This window comes from Catharus ustulatus, chromosome 2 (assembly GCF_009819885.2).
Source record: "Catharus ustulatus isolate bCatUst1 chromosome 2, bCatUst1.pri.v2, whole genome shotgun sequence".
Classification (NCBI taxonomy): domain Eukaryota; kingdom Metazoa; phylum Chordata; class Aves; order Passeriformes; family Turdidae; genus Catharus; species Catharus ustulatus.
Genome location: NC_046222.1, coordinates 83,846,655 through 83,874,174, shown reverse-complemented (window position 1 = coordinate 83,874,174; position 27,520 = coordinate 83,846,655). Strand labels below are relative to the sequence as shown.

Sequence of the window (27,520 nt, the reverse complement as noted above, 5' to 3'; positions counted from 1 at the left end):
TATACTTCTGTGGGTTCAAAGATTTGTAGAAAAAAGAAAAAATGTATTTCTGCATTTTTGTTTGCTGAGTATTTAACAGCCCTGCTGTGTTCAGTGTTCTCCTAGAAAGGGAGACTCACTGGGAAACTTAAATCCTCTGAGAACAAATTCTGTCCCTTCAACAAATACAACCATAAAATAGCCCCACAGAGATCATCCGAGATGCCTGTGGCATCCGCTTACTGAAGGACAGTAGAAGCCAATCCACCTCAGAAACAGCTGTGAAGCAATTGTGTGCACTTTTATCTCTCCCTGTGGGACAAATTAAAATGTGTACTCATCAGGGTGAATTCTTTGTGGATTAATAGAGACCTTAAATATTGAAAGATAAGTGAGTGAAAGCCAGGGGAAGCAGACAAGTTCATTTATCCCAAATTTTTGAGAAAATTGTTGTTTTACCTTAATTTCCAAATTCCACTTTTATGTTGCTATCTAGAAAGAAACATCAAGGGCCTAGTCTTTGTTTCACCAAATGCATAGGTCTATATAAGATGTGCCTGGGAACTAACCTTTTATCGCCACTGGTCATGCAATGGGAAGTTTTCCATTATTCAGGAAAGAAGTGACATCTTTAATTATTTTCTTTAACAGAAAATGGTTGTAAGATCTCAATTATTTCTGTAGCTGAATGAGCCATCAGAGTTTTCAGAATTCTTTGCTGCATTACAGATTGCTTATTTTGCTGGAGTAACCATAATAGAGAAATGCAACACTGCCTGTTCTATGTGGCCATATATGTATATCCCACTGAGAAGTGATACATGACTAGCATCAGCTGTGTCAGTGGAGCTTATACAGCAAGATTGATGTTTCTTACTGGAAAACTTGCTATAAATATAGCTATAACCACCTACTCATGTTTTATCTTAAGAATTTATTTACAGTCATGGCTACAGGTAACTGCCAAGAGGCTAGAGCTCCTTTGGGTAGATGACCCCCATATAGTTACAATTTAAGAAATCCGGGTTCAGCTGTAGCTCTGTATCACCAATCAGAACAGCCTTCTTTAGCAGTTGAAGTGCTGACTGTAGATATTCCAAATTACAGTGCTTTGCAATGCTTGTTTGATTTGTACCCTAGACAAAATGAACCTGTTCAGCAGCCAGGTAATTATTAAGTGCATGCCATAGAAAATGCTATTGGATTGGTTGCATAAGCTAGAGTGTACCACTGTATCTTCAAGCCTCAATTTCAGAAAATTCTTTTTTAGCAATGTCTGTTAATATTTGACTGTTTCTGCATTCTGACTTCATTCAAGTCTTAGTAACGTAGCTTTCCTTACCTACTCTTCTCATCAGCCTTGCATGCTGGCTCTTCTTCTCGTTCTAAACTTCTCATCCATTTATTTCATGTACATGCCTCAGTAAGGTGCATGCATGAAACATGCATCATGTTGTATTGATGTGCATTCTCCCAGCCTTCCCTATGGCTTGGTGGCACAAATGGCACACGGGACAGACGTCTGCTGCAGATTGACCAAATGATGAGCAAAGTGGGTCATAGAAACATAGACTCACAGAATGGTTTGGGTTGGAAAGGACCTGAAAGTTCTTCTAGCTCCAATGCCCTGCTTTGGGCAGGGACACCTTCCACTAGACCAGATTGCTCGAAGCCCCATCCAGCCTGGCCTTGAACACTTCCAAGGATGCATCCACATCTCCTCTGGACAAGTTCTCAGGTGCATCAGTCCATGGGAACTGAGGTCAGAGATCATTAGAAACCGGACGCAGCAGCAGTCTAGGAAATCTGTTTCCTTGGCTCGAGAGGAAGGAGCAAGACAGAAAACTGCCCTCCACCCAGCGTGTATTCCGCTTAGTTGCTTACTAAGTTTTCCATCACGCCGTTGCCGTCAGAGGGACAGCGCGGAGCTGCCAGCGCTGCACAGCGCTCGGTTCAGCGGATGGCACAGCTCGGTGCTCCTGGCGGCCGGAGGGCGAAGCCAGTCCCGAGCAGCAGGTGCCAGCCCTCCTTGGCAGCCGCACGGGGAGCGGGGAGGAGCGCTGGAGCTCCCCGGGCCATCGCGGCGGGTCAAGGCCAGGTGAGCCCGGGATGGCTCCGGCTCCCCGGCGGCAGCGACCCGCTCCCCGCCCCGACACCTGCGCGGCGCCGCCCCGCAGCACCCGCGGCCAGGCGGGGCCCCGCCGCCGCCCTTAAAGCCCGGCCGCCCCCGGCAGCTTCCCTCCCTCTTTCCCTGCCTTCTGAGCCTTCCAGCCCCGGGGCTCCGGCGGGACCGCGCCGCCGACATGGGTAGGTGTGGCGGTGCGGGACGGGTGGCGGTGCCCGGGATGCCGCCCGGAGGAGCATCCCTCCAGCAGCTTCCCTTCGAGCCGGGGGATGCGAGGGTGACCGCGCCGGGCTGTGAGCTGACAGCGTGGCCAAGGGTCTCGTCCGCCCACGGCTGGCTCTGCTGCTCGGTGTCGGTCTTGACACCCTGGGTACCCTTGGGTCTCCACTCTTCCCCGGGGCAGCTCTTCCTCTGTCATCGCGATATCCTGGTTTATACGATTCTGCCTTGAAACCCGAGTGAGAGCCGAGAGCTGGTGCCTCTATAAGCGCTGTGAGCAGAGCCCCTGGCCGGTGACGTTTATCCTACGCTACACATTTAAGGCATGTGGAACTTGAGATCCGAGCACGAGTTAAATACGGTGTTTCTTGCAGATGTTAGATAATGCTTTTTCATCGAGAGTGTTTGCCTAGGGTTGACCTAGTGTTTTTAAAATACATAGATACTGGAAGATTCAGATAAGGGCAGAACCAATTTATCTAATAAATCCTGCAGGTTTTTTCCTGTATAAACAGGAACATTGAGTAGTAATGATACAAGAACTATTTTTTGTGATGTATCTCTCAGTTTTCTCTTGTTGGACCTTTGATCCTGCAGTGTCTGACTATATTGGTGTCTCATAGCATGAAGTTCCTGGGCAGAAAAATCCTTGTCTCACACAGGGAAGGAACCTGAAATGTCCACCCTCCACCCCAAAAAGAAACCTACCCAAGAAAGTGCCATTGCATCTTCAGCAAGCAAATCTGTCTTCTGAGGACAAGCAACTGTAGTGATGAGGAGGCAGGACATGCCAATGCTGCTGCCAGGTGTCTTGCTGGCTTGGGCAGACAACCAGGAAAATGGTGATAGCTCTGTGTAGAGAAAGAGATGGGATGCAGCTGTGCCTGCTCATTTAATATCAGGCTTGCTGCTTTATAGATTTGCTTGGATAGTTTCTGTATTGGTGCTTTTCTGGAATAGCAAGGTGTGAAGCAGGGACTCCTAGAGGGGGATGTCCTGAAGTAGCAGCATCCTTGTGAAGGTGCTGTAGGGCTGCTCCAGGGACCAGAGGCAATAGGCTTATCTGTACCCCAGGCCAGGTGTCAGGACTCCAGGCTTGCTCTGGAGCCAGAAACATCTCAGGTGACAGTATGGGTGTGTACAGATTTATTGTGGCCATGGACTGGAAGCATTTCATCCAGGCTGAGTTGCTGTATGGCTGCATGGAGCAAGGCAATGTGCTCTCTGTATGTATTATAAAAAACTGTCAGTGTGATGCACGTGTGCTGGAAAGGCCAACAAGTGGAAATAACCAAGGAGCTGATATGAAGGTGGGCTATTGCTGACACCTCAGTATCCTTCGGTGTATCTGCTCACGTGGGCTGTGGAAGGGACATTGCCAATAACTTCAGTAACTTGTGCACCTGCATGTGCCCCGAACTGGGTGTGGTAGCACTTTCAGAATGTTGCTTGGTCTCTAGAAAAATATATTCTTGAATCTCCTGCATTGTCTCTGTTGTGAAGATACTTGTCCACAGGAGTGAAGGAAAGAATCAGAATAATCTGTTTTAGTAATTTCTGAAGATTCCTTGATTTAGTATTGTGTCAAATGCTACGGTGTTGCTGTCAGCTGTTTTCATCTGTTGTGAACTATGGACTAAGTAATGATTTTCACAAACATATTTTTCTTATAGAGATGTATTATGGACTGACTTGATTTACAAGCAGGGATTTCAAAGTTCACATCTTGTACTTGGTCTTATCTTAATGATAATGAGCCTGCTCATGTGGCTTCATGGAAAATGTTGACATCCGCTATGTGGGCACGGGCCCTTTATCTAACACAGTTAAAGTTCAGGCCTTCAAGCCTGTCTCCTGAGCTGAGGAAGCCCTGCAGGGCTCTACTTGGAGTGTTGCCAGGGGTAGAGAGCCTGCCAGGAGCCCCTGGAAGTGACCTCAGGGCTGCAAGCAGCTGTCTGCTCTTGCTGCCCTCAGGGGGACCCTGCTGTGCTTCCAGGTGTTTCCAGGTTAATATTCAGGTTATGGGAATGCCTGCTAAAGTGGATCACTCAGCTGGGGCTTTATATCCAGTCCTCTGTAAGTCCCTTTTCATGACTTGACCTCCATCCCTGGCAGGGCGTCTTGAGTCTGTTCTTCAGTCTTGACTTGCCTTTAAGGTAATGTCCCCAAGAGTGAGTTGTAACACGACTCCTCATCTGTGGGTGGCTGGTTTACCGCCACCTTGAATGATGTGTGGTGAGCAGCCATGGGATGTTTTGACTTGTCAGTCCTTTTGAGCTTCTCCTGTGAGTCTGAGTTCATGCACACCCTGAAAAACCAAAGGCCTTCAAGGGAAGTTTTGCCAAATAACTATGAAAAGTCTCCCTTTAATAAACTGAAAATTTACTCACCCTAACCAGTGTTTATATTTCAATATGTATTTAGAGCTGAACCTTTTTTGAATCTTTCATTGGTTTTAAGAGAGCATTACTTATTAGTTGCCATTAACTTGTATTTTGGTTTTTTTCCCTCCACAGGTGGAAAAACTACTGGCAAGTCAGTAAGTATTGTTTTCCCTCATAAGAATTTGCTCTACTGACTCTCTTTGGGTTACATAGTTTGGTAAAGTTATCAGTGCCCAAAATGAAAATCACCCCATGAGCATACAATAAATGTATAAAATAATGACTTGCTGGCCAATATGTGCAAAAAGCAGCCTAGTAACTTATTAAATACCAGCAAAGCATTCATTTGCTCACCACCCTGATAAAATGTATGAAAAGCCTGTGCTGACTGAGCAGATGTTGGTAAGGAAGAGATTGGTTTCTGGAGCCCATCCTTCTTGAGGCTGAGTTATCATCATCCACTGCTCTTAAATCTTTGAACTGTTAAAGACATGTGCCTCAGCAACCTGAACTCTGTCTGTGCATTTCTTATCTTGCAAGGTTTTACTTCACAGACTTTCTCTCAGCTTAGTGACTTCCTCAGCAGTCAAAGTCAAAACTGTGCAGCAGGGTGGTGGTATCCCCAGGGCAGGGCAAGGTTAGAGGGCATTATAAAACATAACCTTCAGGTTACCTTTTTGGTGGTGGATGTGGTGCTTCCTGACCAATGAGGGTTACAGCAAAAAAGGTTTTGGTAGATGTGTGTATGGGCACATGAATACTGTAGCAGAGGACAGTACAGTGCAAAACAAGGACAGGACACACAATATATTGGCAAGGATTCATTGCATAGTCTCTTCTTGCTCGTAGCGTCTTGTAAAAACAGAATGAGTGTCACCTGGGAAAGACCCAGTAGCTTTCTCTTGCATGCCCCTGTCCATGCTCAGCTAGAGCTGTGACATGCAGACCCCCTCCATTTTGGGAGCAGCCACTAAAAACCCACCAGTGGCTGCTGTGCCAGCATGGGAATGCAGGACAGCTCCACCAGGCACATAAGTTCTAGTGGCTTGAAACAAAAATCTAGCCTTGCTGGATTGTGACCTCTCCAGACCAACATGCAACACTCTCCTAAAGAATAAGGCCGTGAGTACGGTGATGGCAAAACACTGGGAGGTTTGTGAGAACTCCAGGTGGTCAAAAGATTTTAGTGAAGTTTTTGTTAACTTCTGGTGGAGATGGGTCCTACCAGTTCCTGGGCCAGGACTGTTCTTTCTTTTCCTCTGTAGGCAGGACAGATACGGGGAAGTCTTTGTTCTGCTTCAGGAACAGACATTCTCTCCTCTCCATTGGGCCATTCCCAATTACAAGTCATGCAGCCTGTGTTACTGTTTCAGTAACTAACTTACGTGCTGAACCAAAACGTCAGTGTCTGACTCTCCATCCCATGACCATTTGCATGGCTTTGGGAAATGCTGTGTGGACAGGCACAAAGCATTCCTCTCTGTGAACTCCAGCCCACCAACACCTGTGTCCAAACCTCCTGCTGCCTTCAGCTGCAGGAAATGGGCAACTTCAAGTCAATTTTATCTAATTTTGGGATACATGTGAATAGTCCTCCTTTGAAGACAGCTCTTTAGGACTCAAAATTTGTGTGCTCTAAAGCTAGAAGAGTCCCACTTAGCACTTGCCTCAGCTGAGATTGGGTTCTTCCTGTGAAACCTGCTTATCAAACCACAGGTAGGATATGCAGTATGTACTTGGTTCTACAAACAACAAAGGTCAATGCTGTCCAGGCTGCTCAGGCATCCCCACAACAGCCAACAATGCTCTGGCCACTCTCTTATTTTCATTTCTTTTGCGGGATTCCCCAAAAAACCTGTTGTACCATCCAAGTCTCCAAGTGTTGTGTTGTTTGTTGAGAGTTTGCTGGACTAAACTGGCTCTCCAGTTTACTTGTGTCAGATTCCCTGAGGTTTTTTCCTTTTCATCTGCAAAATTAACTTCTTCCTGTTTCACAGAAAATAAAGCTTCGTTTCATTCCTAAATCTTTGCAATTCAAACAATGCCATTTTTAAAGTAAACCTGAGCACGGAGAAGAACTGTTTTGCCTCTGAAATGTTCTGAAACATCTTTAAAATCCAATTATTTTCTACTAGCAGGATTAAACCCATGAAAAGAGATTAAATGGGAGGATTATGTTTAAATTGCATCCCCATTAATTTTAATAGACATTATATCATGTACTCATTGAGTCCACTAAGACAAACAACCTTCCAGTTCTAGTGACCATATCAGATCTGTACCTGATGTATGCTTTTTAACCATTGTCTCAATGGCAAGAACTGCATGAAAATGACCTGCTGTTGCAGCAGGTGAAGGCTCAGTGAATCTAGCAGCCAAAGCTATGCCAATTTAGGTTAGGAATAAACTGCATTCTATTATCAGGTCTGAAGAAATGAAGGAGTCTTTGTCAGGAGAGTATTTTTAAGGATAAGGAGTTTTACTGAGAGATTTGTTTGAATGAAAAGTTTATTTGTTTTAATTACAGGTGCTTATAAATAGCCTAAGCTTCTAACCGGTGTACTGCAGGGGTTTGGTGATGTGCATTTTTGGTTGGCTTTGGGTTTTGATTTTTTTTTTTCCAAAAACATTGTCTTTTTCCATATTTTTATATACCAATCAAGATTGCTGTAAGGGTTATGTGCTGGAGACCTGAAATGTGCATAGTGCAACATTTGAAGGTCATTTCCAGTGCTGCTAAAGGTCTCTTGCAAAGGGCAGATGAGAAGTGTGCAGACCTCTGGGGACCAAGAGCGGAAAGTGAGAACTGACTCTTGGTTCAGGTAAACTACTGTGATCCCACAGAAGCCTGGGCAGCTGCCAGACCCTGAATACCTACCCACTCCCACTGAGTCCATGCTGAGCTTGCTGAAACTGTGGGTTGCAGTGAAGAGTGTCAGTTTGGGCTGCACAGCTCTGATCTCACATTGTCTCTTGCCTCCAGGTGCTCTGCTTTGGCTTCCCTTTGAGCATTTTCTTCATCGTCATCAATGAGTTCTGCGAGCGGTTCTCCTACTATGGCATGAAAGGTACATCCCTTGTCTCCCTGTGCTGAGCATTACCCAGGCCTTACAGGTTTGTAACCTGTTGTTTTGTTGTTCTTCCCACAGCTGTGCTCACCTTGTATTTCACACGTTTTCTACGCTGGGAAGACAACTTTGCCACTGCCCTCTACCACACATTTGTTGCTCTGTGTTATTTGACGCCGATCCTTGGAGCAATCATTGCTGACTCTTGGCTGGGAAAGTTTAAGTGAGTGCTTCCTTAGAAAGCAACCAAAGATGAAAGCTCACCTGAAATCAATGTTACTTAAACCATCACCTAAAACTGCAGCTGTGAACTACAGCTTCAGAGCTGGTGTTGACTATTCCTGGATAGTTTGTTTTATTTCACCAAAACTTGAGGTTTTCATTGTTTCAGCTCAGACTTGAAAGGGATTATAATTACATAGGACAGTCTCTTTACCTGTTGCAAGTGGCCACTGAAATAGTGAATTGCTGTGTTATCTGGTGTTAACCAGGCCTTAGAATAAGTTTTAAAATACTGTGTGATTTCAAAATTGACAGATCAGTGAGGGGTCTTACTGAGTAGCAATTCTTTCTCTAAATGATGTCTTCTGTGTCTTTAGCTGCACGCTAGTTGGTCAGGATAGTACCACTGAAGTGCTTTGAAATGTAGCTTTATCTCCTTCTCCTTTCCTGATGTTTTGATTCTAAAAGTGTTTACTTTGCCTAAAAAAAGACACAATAAAAATTTTATGGAGGGTTATGAGCCATGAATGCGAGCGGACTTGCCAAAGGTCTCCCAGAGATTAGTGATGCACTGTGCAGTCAGCTGCGCTGTCTTCTTCCGCTGTCGTGACAGCCCCTGGGAGCCCAGGGCTGTGACCATGCCCTGTGTGCTCTGTGCAGTGCAAACCCACTGCAACTAGCTGGATGCCTTACAGAGTGCAGCCTAAATACATTGTGCACTTGCTTGTCTAGATGCTGTGGTTTATTTTTAAAATTTATTTTGGCTTTTACTTGTTTTATCAAGATGAAATTTTGCAGACCTTGCATCTTTTTTCCTTTGGTTTTTGGATATGACAGTGCCACAACTGAAAGGCACAGACCTTTAACAGGAGCTTCTTAGGATGGCTTACACAAGAGGAAAATATGCTTTAGGATACACCATTAGGCTTTAACACCCTAAAATGCAGCAAGGTTTCATGAGGAAGGGTTAGACAAGAATTTTAAAAAATATGTGATGACAACAGGAAGAAGAGGTTACCTAAGCACTGTTAAGAACTTTTAAAGGAGAGATTCCAATCTTCTACAGTCCATGTACTTTGTGCAATGTCTGTCAATGAGCTTGCTGGGACCTACTCGCATGCCGTTGGATGTGAATTTCTTGGGGAAAATAGGAGAGAAATCAGTTATTTTTTAATTGAGTCCCATCAAGCAGTGCCAATTATATAAGTCTTTGCAATGGGTTTATAAGCTTACAAATAAAACCGAAAGTTTCTCTCCTGATCAGCTCAGGTTCAACTTCAATTGGAAACTTTTTCCCAGGTCGTTACGCAATTAAAGTAACTCTATGGTCACACTATTTAAAAAAAAACCAACAAACATTCAATTGTATCTATTAAATACCATTAAACAGCAGATGCCTCATTGCCCCACTTCATAGACTTTTCCCCTCTGCTACAGGTAAGAGCAACTTAAAGTCAGAGAAACCTGCAGCCTGCACTCTTCAGACGCAAGTGTAAAAATGTTGGTGCACTTACAGCCAAGAGCGTGGGGATATGGAATTGTTTTTTTCTTTACTCCTGCAACAGAAATATAAACTAACATAGTGAATGTTTAATGATACTTTAATCAGTGTAAATTTCAGATTTTAGTTTTGCAGTGTAGTCCATTTGATCTTCAGCATGTAAAAAATATGAAAATGGCATTCTTGAGTTGGTCATTAGAAAGGCAACCACTGAACATATGTAAGTATTTCCTGTGACCTAGTGATACCTATAGAATCCTTTTTTTTTTCAGCTTGCCTTGCTTAATTAATTAAAGTCTACCCAGAAGAATAATAATAATAGAAATACTGTGGCAGTGGTTTGTGGCCAGATTTTTGTAGTAGCTTCTGAACAGTTCAGACCATAACTTACTGTATCTCTTAATTGTTTTCATTACCAGGAATTTTTCAAGTAAACAAAAGTCTGCATTAGCTGTGTAATTACCTATGCGCAATTGTGGTCACATATCTAAGAAAATGTATCTCCTCTCTTGACAACAGGACCATTCTCTACCTGTCCATTGTCTATGCTATTGGGCAGGCAGTGCTGTCTGTGGGCTCCATAAGTGAACTGACGGGTGGCTCTGCCAATAATCTAGCACCAAACATGTGAGTTGCTTTGTGTACATTTTTGGTTTTTTCCCCAGGCTGGTGAAGGATGGGACAATTTAAATTTATGTTACTTGAATTTCAAATGTCTTTCACCAGCCTATTATGTATGCTGTAATTACTAACACAAAATGATTTTTTTTTTCTTTTCTCCTTTGTTCCAGTGCTCTGTCAATGATTGGCTTGATCCTTATTGCCCTCGGTACTGGTGGAATCAAACCTTGTGTGTCAGCATTTGGTGGAGATCAGTTTGAAGAGGATCAGGTGACAATGTCTTTCAGATTTTCAGTCATACAGACACTCTAATGCTTGACTATTACAGTACTCTAATAATATATGTGTTTAGACAGGTGTATCACTGCAGGGTTTTCCTGAGGAGCTGAAGAATGGGCTAGTTATTTGTTTTGAACTTTGAAAGCAGAGGTGCTGGTTTTTTGATCTAGGCTCATAAATGTGGTTGTGGCTAAGCCTTTCTAAACATTTTTCTGTTTTTACTGTAGGAAAGGCAAAGAGGCACCTTCTTCTCTCTCTTTTATCTGTCCATTAATGCTGGAAGTCTTTTATCTACTCTAATCACTCCAACTATCAGAGGTAAGGTCAAGTTTGTTGACAATTGTTAAACACCAGAAAAGGAATGTTGGTTTGCAGTCCAGCTAGGTTTAAATTAAAGTTCTAGTCTGTTCTTTAACTGGAATTATTCAGAAAATAGTCTTCAGTGTGTCATCCAGCTTCTCAGAGATCAGGTGCTTTCAAAAACAAGCCAGTTGAAAACCTTACAGTAATTTCATGAATACAAGCCGCACGGAGTATAAACCGCACTTCTGGTGCGTCGACATCGTTGATGCCTTTGTCAATAAATAAGCCGCACCCAAATATTAGCCACACTTTCGTTCGTAGCGAGGATCCGTGTGCAACTTTCACAAATTTGCCAATTAGTAACAGGATCGCGGCATAGCGGGGTTTGCTGGCTCGGGGCGGGGCCAGGCAGGCTCAGCCCGCTCATGGTTGCCAATGGGGCCAGGTGGCCCAGCTCAGCGCTACAGCTCAGCGGGGCCGCTCAGGGCCGGTTGGGCGGTGCTGCTGCCGCCGCTGGGCTCGCTCGCCCCCCCTTGCCACCTGCACCGCCATCGCCATGTTTGCTCACCCTGGCTGGCACTGCAGGCCCCTGCACCGCCGGGCTCCCCCACACTGCTAGCCCCGGTTCTGCTGGGCTCCCCTGCGCTGCTAGCCCCGGTTCTGCTGGGCTCCTCCACCCTGCTGGCCCGGGCTCTGCCGCCCGCCCCCAACACCGCTGGCCCCGCCTCTGCCAGGGTTTCCCACCTCTGCCGGGGCTGGCCGGGCTCCAGCTTGGCTTGGGGCTGCCGCGGGCTCTCACTTCCGTGTTGGCAGCTTTTAGAATATTGTTCGTATATTAGCCGCCCCAAGTATTAGTCGCACTTCCAGGTTTCCACCAAAATTTTGGTCAAATTGGTGCGGCTTGTATTAGTGAAATTACTGTAATTGCCTTTAGGATTAGAAGTAGTAGATCTGAAAAGAAATGCTGGAGCGAACAGCTTGTATGTGTAATGAGTGTTTTAATTCCACAAAGGTACAAATGTGTCACTTTTTCCAATAGCTTTATCACATTAGAAAGAGTGGTATTGCTTCCTGAGAAGGGAAGGGGGGAGAGAGTCTTCTCCTCTGGAAGTGTGCCCGTGCTAAGTACAGAAGCATCTATCATATAGAAATATGTTTATCAGTGTGAGAAAGCAAATAATTTTCATATTGTTAAGTAAGAAAGTTATGTTTTCTTTTGCTTGTAAAGAATAGCATGGTTCTAAACAAAACCCAGCAATTTGCTAACCTATATGCATATGGATGTGGCAAGCTTGCAGAGATGGAGCTGTACAGATGCACTTGCCAGCAGTTTCAGAAGGCTACTTTTCTCAAAAGCAAGGAAACAGCATGTGAATTCTGGAATAACCCAAAAGCACTGGGCTGAACTTCTGGCCTTTGGATTTCTTGACTGGAAAAGACTCTGTAGAAGAATTTTAGATGTTTGCTTAATGCAAATTCTATCCTTTCCCAAAAAAGGGAGTAGAAATGCATAAGGCACAGTATCTAGTTTACTTCCTTGCCAATACAGGGTGAAAAATACCTTGGGAAAAAATGACAGATTGAGCTGAGGGAAGTGATAATCTGTTACGTCTTGTGAAAGTTTAACCAGAAGACTAACACAACTAAATCAAAACATTAATTATCTGCAAGCTATTTTTTTTTCCAAACCATATTCTTTAATTCTCCCCTCAGAAGAAACATGGTGAAGAATGTGATAATTTTGTTTAGTCTTCTGTTTGTTTTGTTTAGTCTTCTGTCTACTGCCAGTAGCTATGTTTGTACTCAGACCATCCCTTTAGGATGCGTGCTGGAAGTCGATAGAATCAAATCTATGACTAATGCCAAGAGGGGAAGGGGTTGGTGAAGGGTCAAGAGGCAATGGCAAAAGCTGAAACACAAGAGGTTCCCTCTGAACATCAAGAAACACTTTTTCACTCTGAGGGTGATCAAGAATTGGCACAAGCTGCCCAGAGAGGTTGTGGAGTGGAGTCTCCATCTGTGGAGATGCTCAAAAGCCATCTGGACACAGTCCTAGACAACTGCTTCCAGGTAGCTGTAGTTGAGCAGGCACTTGGGTGATGCCCAGAGGTCCCTTCCAACCTCAACCATTCTGAGATGCATAATTCCCCTTTCCAATAATGAAAGATAAGTTAGATATTGATCCTCTACTCTGAGGAGGTCAGCAGACAGGTTTGTTGTTCCCCCAGGAGTTAACAATGAATGCAAAGAACAGAAACCACAAGGAAAACATCAGCAGTGCTGACTGGGACTTTCATTTCATGTTACTTTTTACTTCAGCTTCAGAGTGTGGCATCCATACCAAACAGGAATGTTACCCACTCGCTTTTGGAGTTCCTGCTATCCTCATGGCTGTTGCCTTGGGTAGGTGAATCTCTTGCCATCCTGTTGACTCAGTAATTAGATAATAACAATCTCAGAATAATGAATGTGTGATAGAAATCTCCAGGTATTGACCTCTAATACCTGATCATTTCTGAAATTTCTGACATAAATTTTTTTCTTGGGTGGGGAAGTGAGTGGGATTAATCTGAAGCACTCACTTTTACAGAAGAGACTGATTCACCATGACAGTCAGATGAGGGTGGGGTGAGGCATGAATGTGTCTTTGAATTCTCTGCATTATGTAAATTATTGCCTATGTTTCTTGGATTACCGGTGTGTACAAATACATCTTTTGAAAGTAGGGTGGGAACTTCAGAAAGTGTGTGTTTTGGACATTATCTCTAGTCCAGGATGGTAGACTATATGAGGTAATTGTCCCTGCACTGGAGAAACCCCTTACTTGATATATTGTCAGTACTTCTACCTGAGCCTTACTGTTAACCAAGAAACTGGGGGTGCCATTGTGTACTACAGTATCCCTCATGGTCCTTGTCCTTTGAGCCCACCCAGCTACCAGTGATCTTGACTTGCCCATCAGCCCAGCCCAGACTGGAGGGTGGTTGTGGGGGTTTGCCTGGCCCTGCCTCTACAACAAGGCCAGAGTCAAGGTCCTACATGGCCCTTGTTTTGACCATCCCTCAATCGAGCTAACCTCCCACTGAGCACTTAATGTAAGAATTTCCAGATTTAATTTTTTGCCTCGAATAGAAGCAATCTGCTGATACTAATCTGATTGGTCTTACTGTATGATAGCATGTGAATAGGCAATTGCATTGCTTCTTAGAAGGCTTGTTCCCACCCTGATTAACTCCTTGACTTACAGTTTCCATACCAAATTATTTGCCACTATTTTAATTTCATCCTGAGTTGCTTTTGGTTTCTGTTTGCATATTGTAGTTGTGTTCGTGATTGGAAGCAAAATGTACAAGAAAGTTAAACCTCAAGGAAATATAATGCTTGAAGTTTCCAAATGTGTTGGAGTAAGTACTGCTTGAAATCCCCAAAGACCTGGCAGCAATTCTTTAATCTGTTCTGTAAATGTGCCTAAATCAGAAATCTGTCTTAATACAAGGAAAGTTCCTGAAGTTTTTTACTTATTATAGAAGGCTTCTTACTGACACCTCCAGATTTAGGCAGTCTTTTTATGCGTATCTTGATTTATATGTGGATTTATAAACCTAGGAAATTAAATAAGGTGTCAATGTTATGTAAAAGCTTATCTCAACTTTTGGGAATTATTCTTTCCGCATTTGTGTACCTTTATGCAGAAAGAGACAACGATGCCTTGAGCTGAGTCAAGAGCAGAGTTACTAGTACATCTTATCAGCAAAAATTTATTACTTATTAAAAGAATATTATTTACAATGCAGAGGTTTATTGATCCCCACTGTGTTAAGGAAGTTCAGGGAAGTTGCACATCAGTATGATCCTGCAGGGAAAGGAGTGGAATCTACACGAATAGCACAGCATGTCCCAACTTCGCAGTGCCTCAACTTTAGATCACATTTATTTGCATATGAGTTTCTTCGTTCTCTGTTGTTGTGGTTTGACACTGGGCAAATGCCAAGCACCCATAAGCGTAGTTTGCTTAGCTTTTTTCGCTAAGTTGGGCAAAAAAATCACTCCAAGGGCAAAATGGGTTCAAATCTAAAGGTATAAAATAAATTTATTATCAACAGAGTCAGAGGAGGATAACAAGAAGCAAAAAAAGCTTTTAAAACACCTTTTTCTTCCCCCCAGCCCTTCCCTCCTTCTCACCAACAGTGCAGAAATGCAGGGCACAGGGATCTGGGTCAGTTTATCATTTGAGAGCTTATTCCATTGGCTCAGAGAGAGAGGAGTCCTTTTTCTGCTGTGCCATGAGGTCCTTCCCACAGGCAAACAGTTGTTCCAAAATTGTTGTGGCATGGGTCACTTATACATGGGGTGCAGTATTTTAAGGGTAGGCTGCTCTAGTTTGGAAGCAAGGGCTCTCTCTTTCTATCTCTGTGAGCAGGGGCCCATGCTCTCATTTCAGCTCTCCCACCAGACCACAGCTTTCTGTAACATTCACCTGCTCCAGCGTAAGCACTTTCCCCATGGGCTGTGAAGTGGATCTCTGCATCTTATGGACTTCATGCTTCACAAGGGGACAACTTGTTTTACCATAGTCCTCACCATGGCTTGCAAAGGAATCTCGGCTCCAATGCTTGAAGCACTTCCTTCACCTCTTTCTTCTCCACTGACTTTGGTGTTACCATGTTTTGTAACTCCTGTCCTCACTTCCTTCTCTTCTTTGACTAGAAGGAAAACTGTTGCTTGTAGGTACCATTGTCAACAAGTTCCAGTAATTCAAGAAGTTGATCTTGTCTAGGTTCCGTGTTGGGGAATCGCTTGTCATGCTTCTGCTGTCAGCCCAGCAGTCCTGCTGCTGTTGTGTGCATACTGGCAGCCACCATGGTGCTGGTGCTATTTAATGTCTCTCTTCATGTTGGGTGCCAGGAGGAGAAGCTGCTGTCATTGCCCCTGCCCTTGTGCCTGCAGAGTGGTTAGTTAGGGGTGGTTAGTTAGGGGCCACACTGAGCCAGTGTATCACTGTGGGCAGCGCCAACATGGCACCTCCCCACTTCTAGCGAAAAAACTGTGCCTGCACTGTTTTGTTTTTTTCTTACATATGTCATCACAGAGGCATTACCAGCCTCTCAAAATGGGCCAGCAGCGTGTCCATCTTCAGAGCCACCAAAGATTGGCTCTGTCAAACGTGGTGGAAGCTGTGGCACTCTTCCACTACCAAAAAATCAGGCTGTGCCAAATCAATACATCCCTACAGATCTGCCAGCTTTATACAACCCAACCTATTGCCTATCTGGTAAGCACTGTCAAAACCAAATCTCTGAAGGCGACTTTAGATGTTGCTTAGAGTGCTGCTCCTAAGGTTCAGCTAAGTTGTGAATGTTATTCCATGCAGAAAATCTTATGAGTTCTTTGGGATTGTATTTGTGTATATTCAACGTCAAGATGTAGAGACATACCTACAAGATGGAGCTTCTTTCTCATAGTGAAATGTAGTCCTACAGCCATTCAGCTCTGAAAACCTGTGCATATGACATTACTGTTGTACGTAAGTAAATTTGAGGAAGGCAGATCTTCCAGCTTCTAACAACAACCCATGCTGGAGAGACTGCTCTGAGCTGTTTGGTCCACCTGACCCGAAGCGCACACTCTGCTGGATATGCAGTGTGAGGCCTTAAAAACAACATTCCCCTAGATGATTGGCATGGTTAGCAGAAGTCACGTCACCTTTAGCACCCTCTAACCACCTAAGAAATCAGGAGTGTCATCTCTAATGACAAAACAGTTTATAGTTTTAAATATTTGTAGTGCCATTAAACATAATTCTGTCTCTCTTCAGTTTGCCATCAAAAACAGGTTTCGGCATCGCAGCAAGGAGTTCCCCAAGAGAGAGCACTGGCTGGATTGGGCGAGTGACAAGTATGATGTAAGTACTGGGGGAGCCACCTATACTGTGACAAAACCACTGACACTCAGCTTCTCTCTGTCTGCTCTGATCCATTGCCTCATGCACTGGGCAAATAGTTTTGGGCCTTTCCATCATTCAGTAGCTGATCTGGCCAAACCTCAGTGTTCTCCTGGCATTGTAGGTTATCACCTCAGCTCTTGTGGGAGAGAGCAGAGCTGTGTGACTCAATGCTCTGTGTAATCATAGGCTGTCCAGGGAAATTCAAGGGAGATGAAAAAAAGACTTTCCCTTATGAACACTTTAGTTATTTTGTTCGGAAAGTAGCAAGCATTACCTTTCCTTCTCTACTTCCTGTATTTCATGGCTGCAGAGGGGAAAAGGGAAATGATACTGCCTGTCATGGTTAATGAACAGGGCCATAATACTTGTCTTAGTATGTAACATCAGAATTACATTTTGAAATTTCAGTTTAAGTGGGTAAACACTTATCATTACTCTCAAAGCCTTGTATCCCACAGTCCCCAACTTGTCCCTTGCCTACTATCCATTCTGCCTTGTTGCCAATGGCAGCACGAGCCTTAGCCTGTCACCTTTATTTTCCTTTTGCCTGGATGCTTTGTTCTTATGCGAAATTCCTCAGTTGCCTGTCATTCAAATGCCCCCTTCCTAGGAAAATAATGTGGCAATAAGTGCTGAATCTCATACTGCCATCAGTGCACGTGCAAAGAGGCCCAAATCTTTTTGGTATCAGTCACCTTTAACCAGCAGCCCTTCCCACACACAAAAGCCGGCTTTCTACTATTTTAACAGAAATCATCAGATGTGCCTATAACATGCAAAGTTGAATGTGTGGGTAAACATTACATGATGGGTCTTTACCTATTGCTGTGATGTGAGTAGCAATCTGAAACCCTCTTTTTTCCCCTTCTTTTTTTAAACCAATTTCTCTTGTGTACTTTTTATTTTCTGCAGAAACGACTGATTGCTCAGACAAAGATGGTGTTGAGGGTGCTTTTCCTTTACATCCCTCTCCCCATGTTCTGGGCAGTTTTTGACCAGCAGGTAAAGTAGAAATTGTTTGCCTTGGTAATTAGCGCTGTACCGTGTCAGTCTACATACTCTGAGGTCACTAGACATAAAAGGTGCCTGTGGGTGTGTGGAAAAACAAATTATTATCCTGGTTTTATTGCAAAAGGGTAGTCACTGAGCCATGTCAGTACAAGATGATCTGCAGACAGGAGCAATCTCAGTTTATCTAAGTACACCCAGTACAGATTCAATGACCGAGGCCTCTCTAAATCTTTTATCAGCCTGGGACTCAGGGGAAGAAACTGTAATTTAAAGCTTTCTTAGTGTTTATGTTTCTTCAATTGTGAGTTGTCAGGTGAAATTTAGGGTCCTAGTGTAAATAAGCTGGAGAACCAGGGTTTAAATGATCTGGATGCCAGTTTGGTTAATCACTCAGACCTTGTTATAAATACCTTACACCTCCAAGCAGAAGTATAAGCCTGTAATTCCCATTGGTTTGGTGGAATGGGTGTTCAAGACTCACAAAAGCAGCATTCATAGTTAAGCACCAAAGTATGAATTTAGGAAGACTCTTGAGAGAACCAAGGGTTGAAAGCCTTATCCAAGTCATGGTAGGAAGCTTGGTCCAGACAGCTCTGCTATGAAATTCAGAGCTCAGTACTCATTCCATGGGTAATATCTCGGACAGTGCTGTTTCATGGGTGGCTGAAGGCTCACATCACAGATGCAGCAGTTCTTGTCTCATGTTGGGCTCAGGCCTAAAGCCTGCCCTGCTTGTCCCAGCTACAGGCAGGTTTTTGGGGCAGAGGGCTCCAGGCAGGTCAAGCCCTGGCTTGTCTGCTGGCTCTGGGCTGTGAGAAGGAAGGATGGATGAGTGGGACGTGTGGGCTGCTCGGGCTCAGGCTGATGGCATACGGGCCCCAGGGTGGCTTCTGTGCCCAACACGTGGCAGTGCCCTGCACAGGATGGCCCTGCCTTCTCTCCAGCTTATCTCTGAACCTAAGTTATTTTCTGCTGTATTTCACTAAACAAGTAAATGAAGTGGAATAGACCATGAGGCTCACTTTGTTCAAAGATTTACATTGCAGAGTAAGAGTACTAATATAGCAAGCTAGCTTTACTTGTATTGCATGTCCTTTCCAACATTTCACTTATGAAAACAATTCAAAAGGAACTTTAGAACATTGATTTACTGTGACATCTCATTTTTTCTTTTTCTATTAAGGGGTCAAGATGGACACTGCAAGCCACAGCAATGAATGGAGATTTTGTAGGTTACTTTTTATTCATTTTTCCTTTAATTAACACTTTTGAGACCCATTTTATTTGTTGTCACAATATTAAAAATTATTTCTCTTTTTCTTCATCAGGGTTTTCAAATTCAACCAGACCAAATGCAGGTGCGTTAATTTTCTATCTGGCAATTTTAAGTTCTTCTGAAATATTATATACTTATTGCCCTTATTTATAAAAAACACTTTGAAAAATACTTAATTTTTCTCTCATATTCATCTTCCCCAGATCGTGAATCCAATCCTGATTGTTATAATGGTCCCAGTTGTAGATTCTGTGCTTTATCCTTTAATCAAGAAATGCAAGCTGAATTTTACGTAAGTTGATGTAATAATCTGACTTCAACACAGTCTCATTTTAGTGGTTTGTTTAACTGTCTCTTCCAGCTCTAACGTAACAAGAGCAACCATTCGGCTAAGGATGAAAGAGAAGTGTATTTAAAATGGTTTAATATTTTGAAGAAATTAAGATATAAAAAACCCAGAACACTTCAAATGGTGTGTAGAGGCATCACACATTAGAAGAGGAGAATCTAATAGAAGAGTGACAATGTTTTTCAGTTAAGGACAAAATCTTTTGATTGCAGTAGAGATGATCTTGATTATTTTCCATATCCACTATGTCTACCCCCTCTCCCTCCTGAAGATTAGGAGGTAAAATACAACATACATCCTTAGCATTTGTCATGTTTTGGGCGTAAAAGCAACTGAGACACAAGACATTTCACAAGACATTTCCTCTTCCATCTCAGTTGGGAGTCTGGCTCACTGAATACTTCTAGGTGGAGCTTTTGGGGGCATTACACATTATGTGCAGTTGCAAGAGTGCTTGGAGAGGCAGAAGAGAATACAGTTCTTAAAACAGTTTTCAGAGACCTAAAGTGCAATGCTGTTTTTCCATATAGCTGTGAAAAATCTAGGATGTGTGCTGTGCTGGGAACACTGTCATTCATTTGTGGATATTCTACACTGGATAAACGATACCACAAATTAAATACATACCTAAATCTGTCCTTATACCTTAACTGCATGCTAGTAGATATCTCCTAATTCAACAAATTTCCTTGACGGCTTTTGTTCAATCTTATTTAAACATACCAATATGGAGTCAAGTTGTTGCTCTTTTTTTAAAGTCATATCTTCTTGTCTCTTTCTTGTTTTACAACTAACAGCTGTATTGGATTGGGTTTTTTCTTCCTGCAAAACCAGATTTTTTTCAGGAACCTAGTAATCGTGGTCAATGTTTAAGCCCAGCAGATGCAGGGTAACAGGTTATTAAGATGCTGCAGGAAAGATGTATTTCCTCATAGTGTAACTATGAACTGAGAGGTACACAGCTCAGCAGAACACTTTCTGTAATCCCATCAGCCCTTCAAATGGTGATAATGAGGTAGCTGTGGCCATTTGAGTTTTCCAGAGTGGAAAGAAAAAACAAGCAGCTGAAGTTTTGAATTCTCTTAAATCTCACATGTCTTTTGTTGTTTTAGGCCACTGAAGAAGATGACTGTGGGGATGTTCCTTGGCTCTTTGGCTTTTGTTGCTGCTGCCCTTGTGCAAGTGCAAATAGATGTAAGTTCAGCCATCTGCAGGTATTTACTATTAATATTTAACTGTTATTTCAGGAAAAGTGTTTTTAAGGGGAAAATGTACCAAGACTCCTAAATTTGGAGCCAATCATCTAAGCATAGAAGAAGAGGGAGGAGAAATATATTGCAATACTGTGGTTAACATAGTAAAATTAACTAGCAACAAACACTATCCTGCAGAACATCACATTGCAGTTAATACAAAACACGCATTAAAGGCAACCTCAGTCTTTAAACTGAGACTAAAAGCTGGAAACCAGACATTTACTTGGCTACTTTGTGTGTTTGACCTCTTATGGTATTTAGACTGGAGGTGAAGTGTCGTAGTCCAGGAAGCATCATCACAGCAGGAACAAAGATGACATTTCTTGAAGAAAGGATTTGTCTCCCCTAACCTTCCTTGCCCCAAAAGGAGATGCCATGCCTGCACCCACTGAAGCCTTCCCCTGTAGCTGGGATATTGGCAACACCTGGGGGTGGTGATCCATTGCATCCCAAGGTCTGAAAAGCCATCTAGAGGTGTCTGTTGTGGATGAGAGACTACTTTCCTAAGGCAACTTGTGAGACTAGTAACAAAACCCAATTCAAGTTTCATCTGTCAGACAATCACAGATCAGCAGGCAAATGCTAATCTTCAACATGAAATAAGAAAAATTACAGTAATTACAGTAATTTTTCCATGTGACTTAGGGCACTGATTTTATCTTTTTTCATGTCCTACAGAAAACCTACCCTGTTTTCCCTGCAGCTGGGCAAGCTCAAATCAAATTAATCAATGTGGGTGAAGTTTCTGCAACAGTTCAGTTCCAACCTCAACTTGACATTGTGCAGGTATCACCTAAAAAGGAGGTAAGTAATGACAGATGTGAAATATTAAACAATAATTAAAATTATTTAAGCTAAAAAAAAATCTAATAGAGTAAGTCAGAGTCATTCTTAACTAATGGTTCAAAATTTATTGTTTTCTAGGACTTTGTTACTCTAATAATGTTAATGATTTCCCCTTTTTTTGTGTTGTGGAATGAATTGTTACTGAAAACACAGTGATTGAAGAAATGGTAACGATATCAATATTTGAAGTATCACTATTTTGTTTTGACAAAAGTAGGTTTTTTCCCAAGAAACTTATATAAACTAAAGAGTAATGAACTAGTTGAAAACTTCTCTTTTCTTTAAAAGGTTCCATTTCCTAAAAGCAGCTCCTTCCTTCAGTAAATGTGCGTTCAGCTCGAGTGAGTCACTGCTATTACCATGAAGGATGACTTACCCGAACAGGGAGCTTCCTCTGTGGTTATAACACACATTAGGCTTCAGATTTTGCTGCCAAAGAACTTTTTCAGGTTCTAATACAGCACAGCATTGGTAGTTCTATTGGCAGCAAAATGTGGTGGCTCTGATGGATGTTTTTGATAAGGGATCTTAGAAAGCGTGTTCTGTGGTAGTCTGCAGCTGTTTCCCTTTAAGAGGAGAGATCCTATTGCAACCTTCTCCAGATTCACCTCACGTGGAAACAGAGTTGTGAGGAGAAGATAAGGGCACCCAAACTGTGTATTGACAGAGAATTGATGTAACCATGGTACAAAGCTGAAAATGAAAGGTAGAGAATGCTCTATTCCCTATTGCAGACATTTTGTCATCCAGATTATAAAATGCCTTTGATAATCATATAAAACAAAGGGGCTATTTTAGTGTAACATTAACATGTTTATTAATGGTTTAAGTATTTTATGTTGATTATATGCGTTTTGAATATTCAAAGCATGTCATTCCTACTTTTTGGAAAATACTGCATTGCATCTTATGCTAGTGCTACCTCTGTGGCTAAATAGAATTTTACTCATTGGTTATGATAAGCCTGATTTTTCTGGAGTGAGAAACAGGAAAATAAAACAGCTATTCCTTAATTCTTGTGGGAAGCTCATGTAACTTTAAAGCATATGTAACAAATTAAATTAATAGAAAATAATGATCAAATGGAATTAATGCTTGATGTAGAAAACCGATTGAAAATGAAAGTTAGGGGATGTTCATGATATCTGGCGCTTCAGAAGTAACATGTGTAACTTCTGACCCTCCTCAGAGCCTATAACATTCCCTCAAAAGTCTGGCCAAATATGCAGTTGCACAGAAATCCATGGCAATTTGTCTTTGCAGACTGGTTACATGACATTTGAGGCTTCTAAGCTGAAATCATTAAACATAACTGCTTCACCCCTAAATACAATGGTGGATTTGAATCTGCTAGAGAAAGAACGTTACACTTTGCCATTTAAATTGAATTCAACAAACATTCTTTTTAATCTGGTAAGTCTGCTTATTTCTTAATATATAAATTAATGTTTTGACAACTATCTATTTGGAGTGTGTGAAGCTGAGAGGACAAGCTCTGGATAGCTTTTTACCTTTGTCTTGTTTTCTGTCTCTCCTTGTCTCTGCTGTACCAGTTAAGACTGGTGAGCTGCAGAGAGTATAGCAGGATGTCCTTTGAAAAAAAATTACCAATTTATTATGTGCCTTAACAACGACCCTTTCACTAAGACTTAGATGTGTGGTCATACAGTATTTTCTAGCATATGTATGTGCTAGTAAGATTCTAAAGAGGAAAGTCTGGAGTCCTGCTCTGAAACCTCTGTTAATTCCCATTTCTGAGTAGTAGTGCATATTTAAGCTGTTCTCTGATGTCAATGACATATTTTGATAATGGTCTCTTTCACCAGATACATGACAATATCACATCAAAACCAGAAAATGGAAGAAGTCTCGTCAGGTAGAGGATTTTTTGTGTCTAAATTTTGACAGCAGTGTGACTCTCTCTCTTCAATCTGTCTTTGGGTGGACTCTTCTTGTCAAACTGTAGTTTTCTACACTGTAGGAACTCACCTCTTGCTGGACACGTTACTTGATGTTTTGGTGGATGGGATAACTTCTGAGTCATGATTCACTTTTCTTGCACACCTGGTGTAGGTATAATTTAGCTAAAATTGGAAGTGTAGGCTTTGTTCCATTGCCTAGACTTTTTTAATTGGACAAATGGCATGGATTATACATCTATAGCTCCGTTTTAATCTTGTATAAGAGGTATCTTCCTACTTCTTCCACATCTCCCACTTGCAGATGCATTACCTACAGGTTGTAGTAGCAGCTTGCTTTTGATGTTCTCCTAAGGCAGTGGGCTGATGGGGGTCTAACTGGCTTTTTGTATTAGCTACATTTCTAGGAGATTTAGAGTTCTTTCCAAAATGTTAATTGATTTTTTAAAAAGGCATTAAATGGGATACTTGTTATGCTGTGTTGTATTAATTTATATAATTAAAAGTAAAACCTGTATTCTTTGACTTATACATGTTTTGTGTAGTATTTAATCACTCTTCCATTTTAAAGGTTCATAAACAGTTTGCCTTTTACTGTCAATCTTACTATGGGGGACACAGATTTTGGAGAACTGGATCCGCTTTCTGTCACTAATTACAGCATCGTTCCAAAACCGGACGGGTAAGCATTTTCCTTTATCCTAATTTAATCTTCTAGACATACTTGTCCTTGGGGAAAGGGAACAGATCTTTTTTTGAATATGTAATACACACAATTGACTACACCTGTGCTTTGGTTTTTCCTTTTTCAGGTCATATACCATTAATGTTTCAACGCCTGAGGCCACTTGTAAAGTTGTTTCAAAGAAATTTGGATATGGCAGTGTCTATACCATTTCACTTGATGATGTGAGTTGGCATTGTTGTTGGATGGACAATATAGAATTACTTTCCATGTTGACACTTTAATTTAAAAAAACACTTGTAGAATTATTCCTCTTCTCTTTAATAATTCATAGGATGGAATTCTGGTATTTTAAACAGGATATAAAGCCATTGTTAACTATAAAAATAATGATGGTTATGATAATATCATAACACAACAATTAATGATCACCACTAATGGCCTTAAATTTTTAGCCCTGTTAGACACTACAGATTTTCATGAAGTCTGCTGTGAAAAAGCTATGCTTTATAACTAGGTATGCAGTGCTTCCTATGCAAGGATATTTGTCATTATATGTGCATCATATTTGTTATTTACTCTAAACTTTGTGTATGATTATTGAACTGCTTAGGATGCCTTAACTATGCACACTCTTTATTACTGTTCCTAACATGCTATTTTAATTTCCAGTGTGTGACAAATGAGCTTAGCATAACATACTATGAAGATATTGCACCAAATACAGTCCACATGGCTTGGCAGATTCCTCAGTATTTTCTCCTGACATGTGCAGAAGTGTTGTTCTCCGTCACTGGGCTGGAGTTTTCCTACTCACAGGTTGGTGTTCTTCTTGTGTTAAGAATCTCAGTGCAAGTTAAGATCTTCCATGATCTATTGTTTTTAAGTGGTGACTCTGTGCTGTTTTTTTGATCAGCTATGTCCCTCACAGCTCCTAAAAGGATTGTATAGGCTGATGCAAATCCCTGTTTCACTAGGATTTGGTGCTTTCCATGAAGCTATGCTGAATTATATACTTTGAAGGCTTGACTTCCAGTCCTTAAATTTCCTTCTCACATGTAACTTTTCATTGAAAATAAGTGCAACTATACTGCTGCTGTTAAACCAAACTGGAGAGCTCTCAAATATAAAATGAGGAAATACTGGCACTATCTCCACTCCAGTTTACTTCATACAGCTTTTCTGTTAACCTTTCATTAGTGTTTAGTTATACACTTTTAATTCCTTTGTCTTCTGACTCCAGTTCATTAGCTTGTGTGTATTTCTTCTCTTCATGCTGAATCTAGAAACTGAAGTGATGGAAATGTTGTAAGGTGTGATTTGCTAGGTGATGTGTCATGTCATGTGTGCCACGTGTTACTGAGATGTAAAATGCTCCTGTTAGTTACTCAGTGTGTGTAAAGTAAAAGGTGTTATATTTAGTGTGCTAGGGGTCTCTTGCTCCTCAAAGCCTTCTCCAGACCTGTTTAGCTCTCTAGCAATTTTTAATGTCAAAAAATAAATAAATAAAAAGCCCCAACCACCACCAAAACCGACCAAACCAAGAAATCCTCTTCCCTTCAGAGAAACAGTATTTATTATAAGGTAAAGAATGCAGTAAATTCATCAAAAAATAAGTGATACTACCAAAACTTAAATGTCTGTCTCTACAGGCCCCATCTAACATGAAGTCAGTGCTGCAGGCAGGGTGGCTGCTGACTGTGGCTGTTGGTAACATAATTGTCCTTATTGTGGCTGGGGCATCCACAATTGACAAGCAGGTAAGCATGCAAGCAATAGATGAGCTATTACATTACACTGTGAGAAAGAGTTATTAGGGGTGCTCTGTAATGAATTAAAATGGCTCTGTCAGAGAGGAGAGAGCTTGTGTCTGCAGCTGCTCTGGCAGTCCCCAGTTTCAGCTACATTAAACCAGAAAGAGCATGAAACAAAGATGTTGAGGCTTTTCAGGTAGAGTTTCTGGTCTTGATCTCTGCCCACATTTGTGGTCACTAGGTCATCTGTAAAAAATTTTAAGTGGAAGCAGAATCAGTGCCAGCCTGGTTTAGAGTGAGATTATCTGACCAAAAGGAAGGGGCTGAGTTTCCTTCTCAGTCTTTTATTCAATTCCCAATTCCTCCAGGAAAAGGATGTTGCAGAATTTTTCAACATTCACAGAATTTTTATATTTTCAGTGAAGATAGAAGGTCTAAAAAAGCCTTAATTCTGGGTTGCTTAAATATGTATTGTATGCATTAATACATTAATCCTCTAAGCCATATACTTGTTATGTATACTCAGTTTCACATTCTGAGTTTACTTACTGAAGATACTAAAATGGTGTAATACTCTTGACAAATGATTATTGGTAATAAATTCAGCCTTTTTTTTTTTTTTTTTTTTTTTGTTACAGTGGGCAGAGTATGTGCTGTTTGCGGCTCTGCTGTTACTAGTTTGCATCATTTTTGCTATCATGGCCTATTTTTACACCTATATTGATCCAAACGAGATTGAAGCCCAGTTCAGCAAGGAAGAAAAAGAAGAACACAAGAAGGATGATCAAGATGACAATGAAAAGATAGCTGAAGTTGATTCTAAAATGTAAAAGCTGTATTCGAGGAGTGTTTGTAAATCATGGAAATCCCATTCACTCTTCTGCAGTCAGAGGAATCAGGGTATCAATAATAACACCTCTGGAATACGTCTTATGGGAGACATTAACCAAAACTGTTTTAACTTAAAGTACAGCCTCTCTATGGAAGCAATAGGAAAATACTAGTCTCTCTCTTGTACTGAATGTGGTATCCTGAAGAAACTCCAGCAGAATTTGCACTCTTAATGTACCTCAATCTTACATATTATAGCATTAGAATATTGAAATTAGACTTGAACTATTGAACCCTTTGAAAAGATATATTTTTGTACTGTATTTCAATTTTATATCGTGAAAGAAACAAGACTTGTCAAGAAACAGCAATTGAAGCCAAGCTCTCTGCATGATCCCTCTAGCATCACTGTTACTTGAAAACAGAAGGTCACACGTGCCTTAAACTCTTTTGTACTTCCTTAGAGATAATGGGAGCAAAGCTCTAGCAGAGATCAGATTAAAATGTTGCATGTGTTCCAATTGGGAATAACTTGGATGTGCACTGTAATACAATGCTTTATCTGCCTATTAACTACCCATTTAACTACTGTTATGTCTTTAATCAATATTAGAAGTCTCCACTCAGGTAAAATGATAACAGCAAATGACCTTTGGAACAAGCAAGAGCAATAAAGCCTGTGTTATAACAAAATAAGAAAAGTGTTTTAAGAATGTGGCTTACAGTTGCATGTCAACAAAACTTGATACCTCCTCCCTGCTGCCTTTATCTACACGTTTCATCACTTAAAGCTAATGGATCAGTGCCGGTCTCCTCTCTTAATATACCATAACACTTACCAAATTCATGCTAGGGGAGACTAAATTTTGCTTCCTAACAGGACCTGTTCCCATAGTCCTGTGCTACATGTTATGGAGTGCTAGTGGTCTGCATGCTGTTTTGCATGCT

At 41.7% G+C, this 27,520-nt stretch overlaps 1 protein-coding gene across 1 annotated transcript; it reads left to right on the top strand.

Annotated features, from left to right (window-relative positions):
• Window positions 1-2,238: 2,238 nt before the first annotated feature.
• SLC15A1 (solute carrier family 15 member 1) lies at window positions 2,239-26,870 on the top strand. Its single transcript, XM_033051222.1, has 23 exons — window positions 2,239-2,286; window positions 4,840-4,862; window positions 7,691-7,775; window positions 7,857-7,998; window positions 10,018-10,125; window positions 10,290-10,389; window positions 10,626-10,716; window positions 13,021-13,104; window positions 14,023-14,105; window positions 16,517-16,603; window positions 17,558-17,647; window positions 18,840-18,884; window positions 18,985-19,014; window positions 19,136-19,224; window positions 20,394-20,475; window positions 21,216-21,341; window positions 22,647-22,796; window positions 23,210-23,259; window positions 23,874-23,984; window positions 24,115-24,211; window positions 24,660-24,806; window positions 25,640-25,747; window positions 26,380-26,870. The coding sequence occupies exons 1-23, from the start codon at window positions 2,283-2,285 to the stop codon at window positions 26,569-26,571; spliced, it is 2,124 nt and encodes a 707-aa protein (XP_032907113.1). The 5' UTR covers window positions 2,239-2,282; the 3' UTR covers window positions 26,572-26,870.
• Window positions 26,871-27,520: the final 650 nt, after the last annotated feature.

Coding starts and splice junctions, on each gene's coding strand:
- SLC15A1 (XM_033051222.1), top strand. Junction 7,999..10,017: donor TCTTGGCTGGGAAAGTTTAA/GTGAGTGCTTCC, acceptor TCTTGACAACAG/GACCATTCTCTACCTGTCCA. Junction 24,212..24,659: donor ATACCATTTCACTTGATGAT/GTGAGTTGGCAT, acceptor TTTAATTTCCAG/TGTGTGACAAATGAGCTTAG.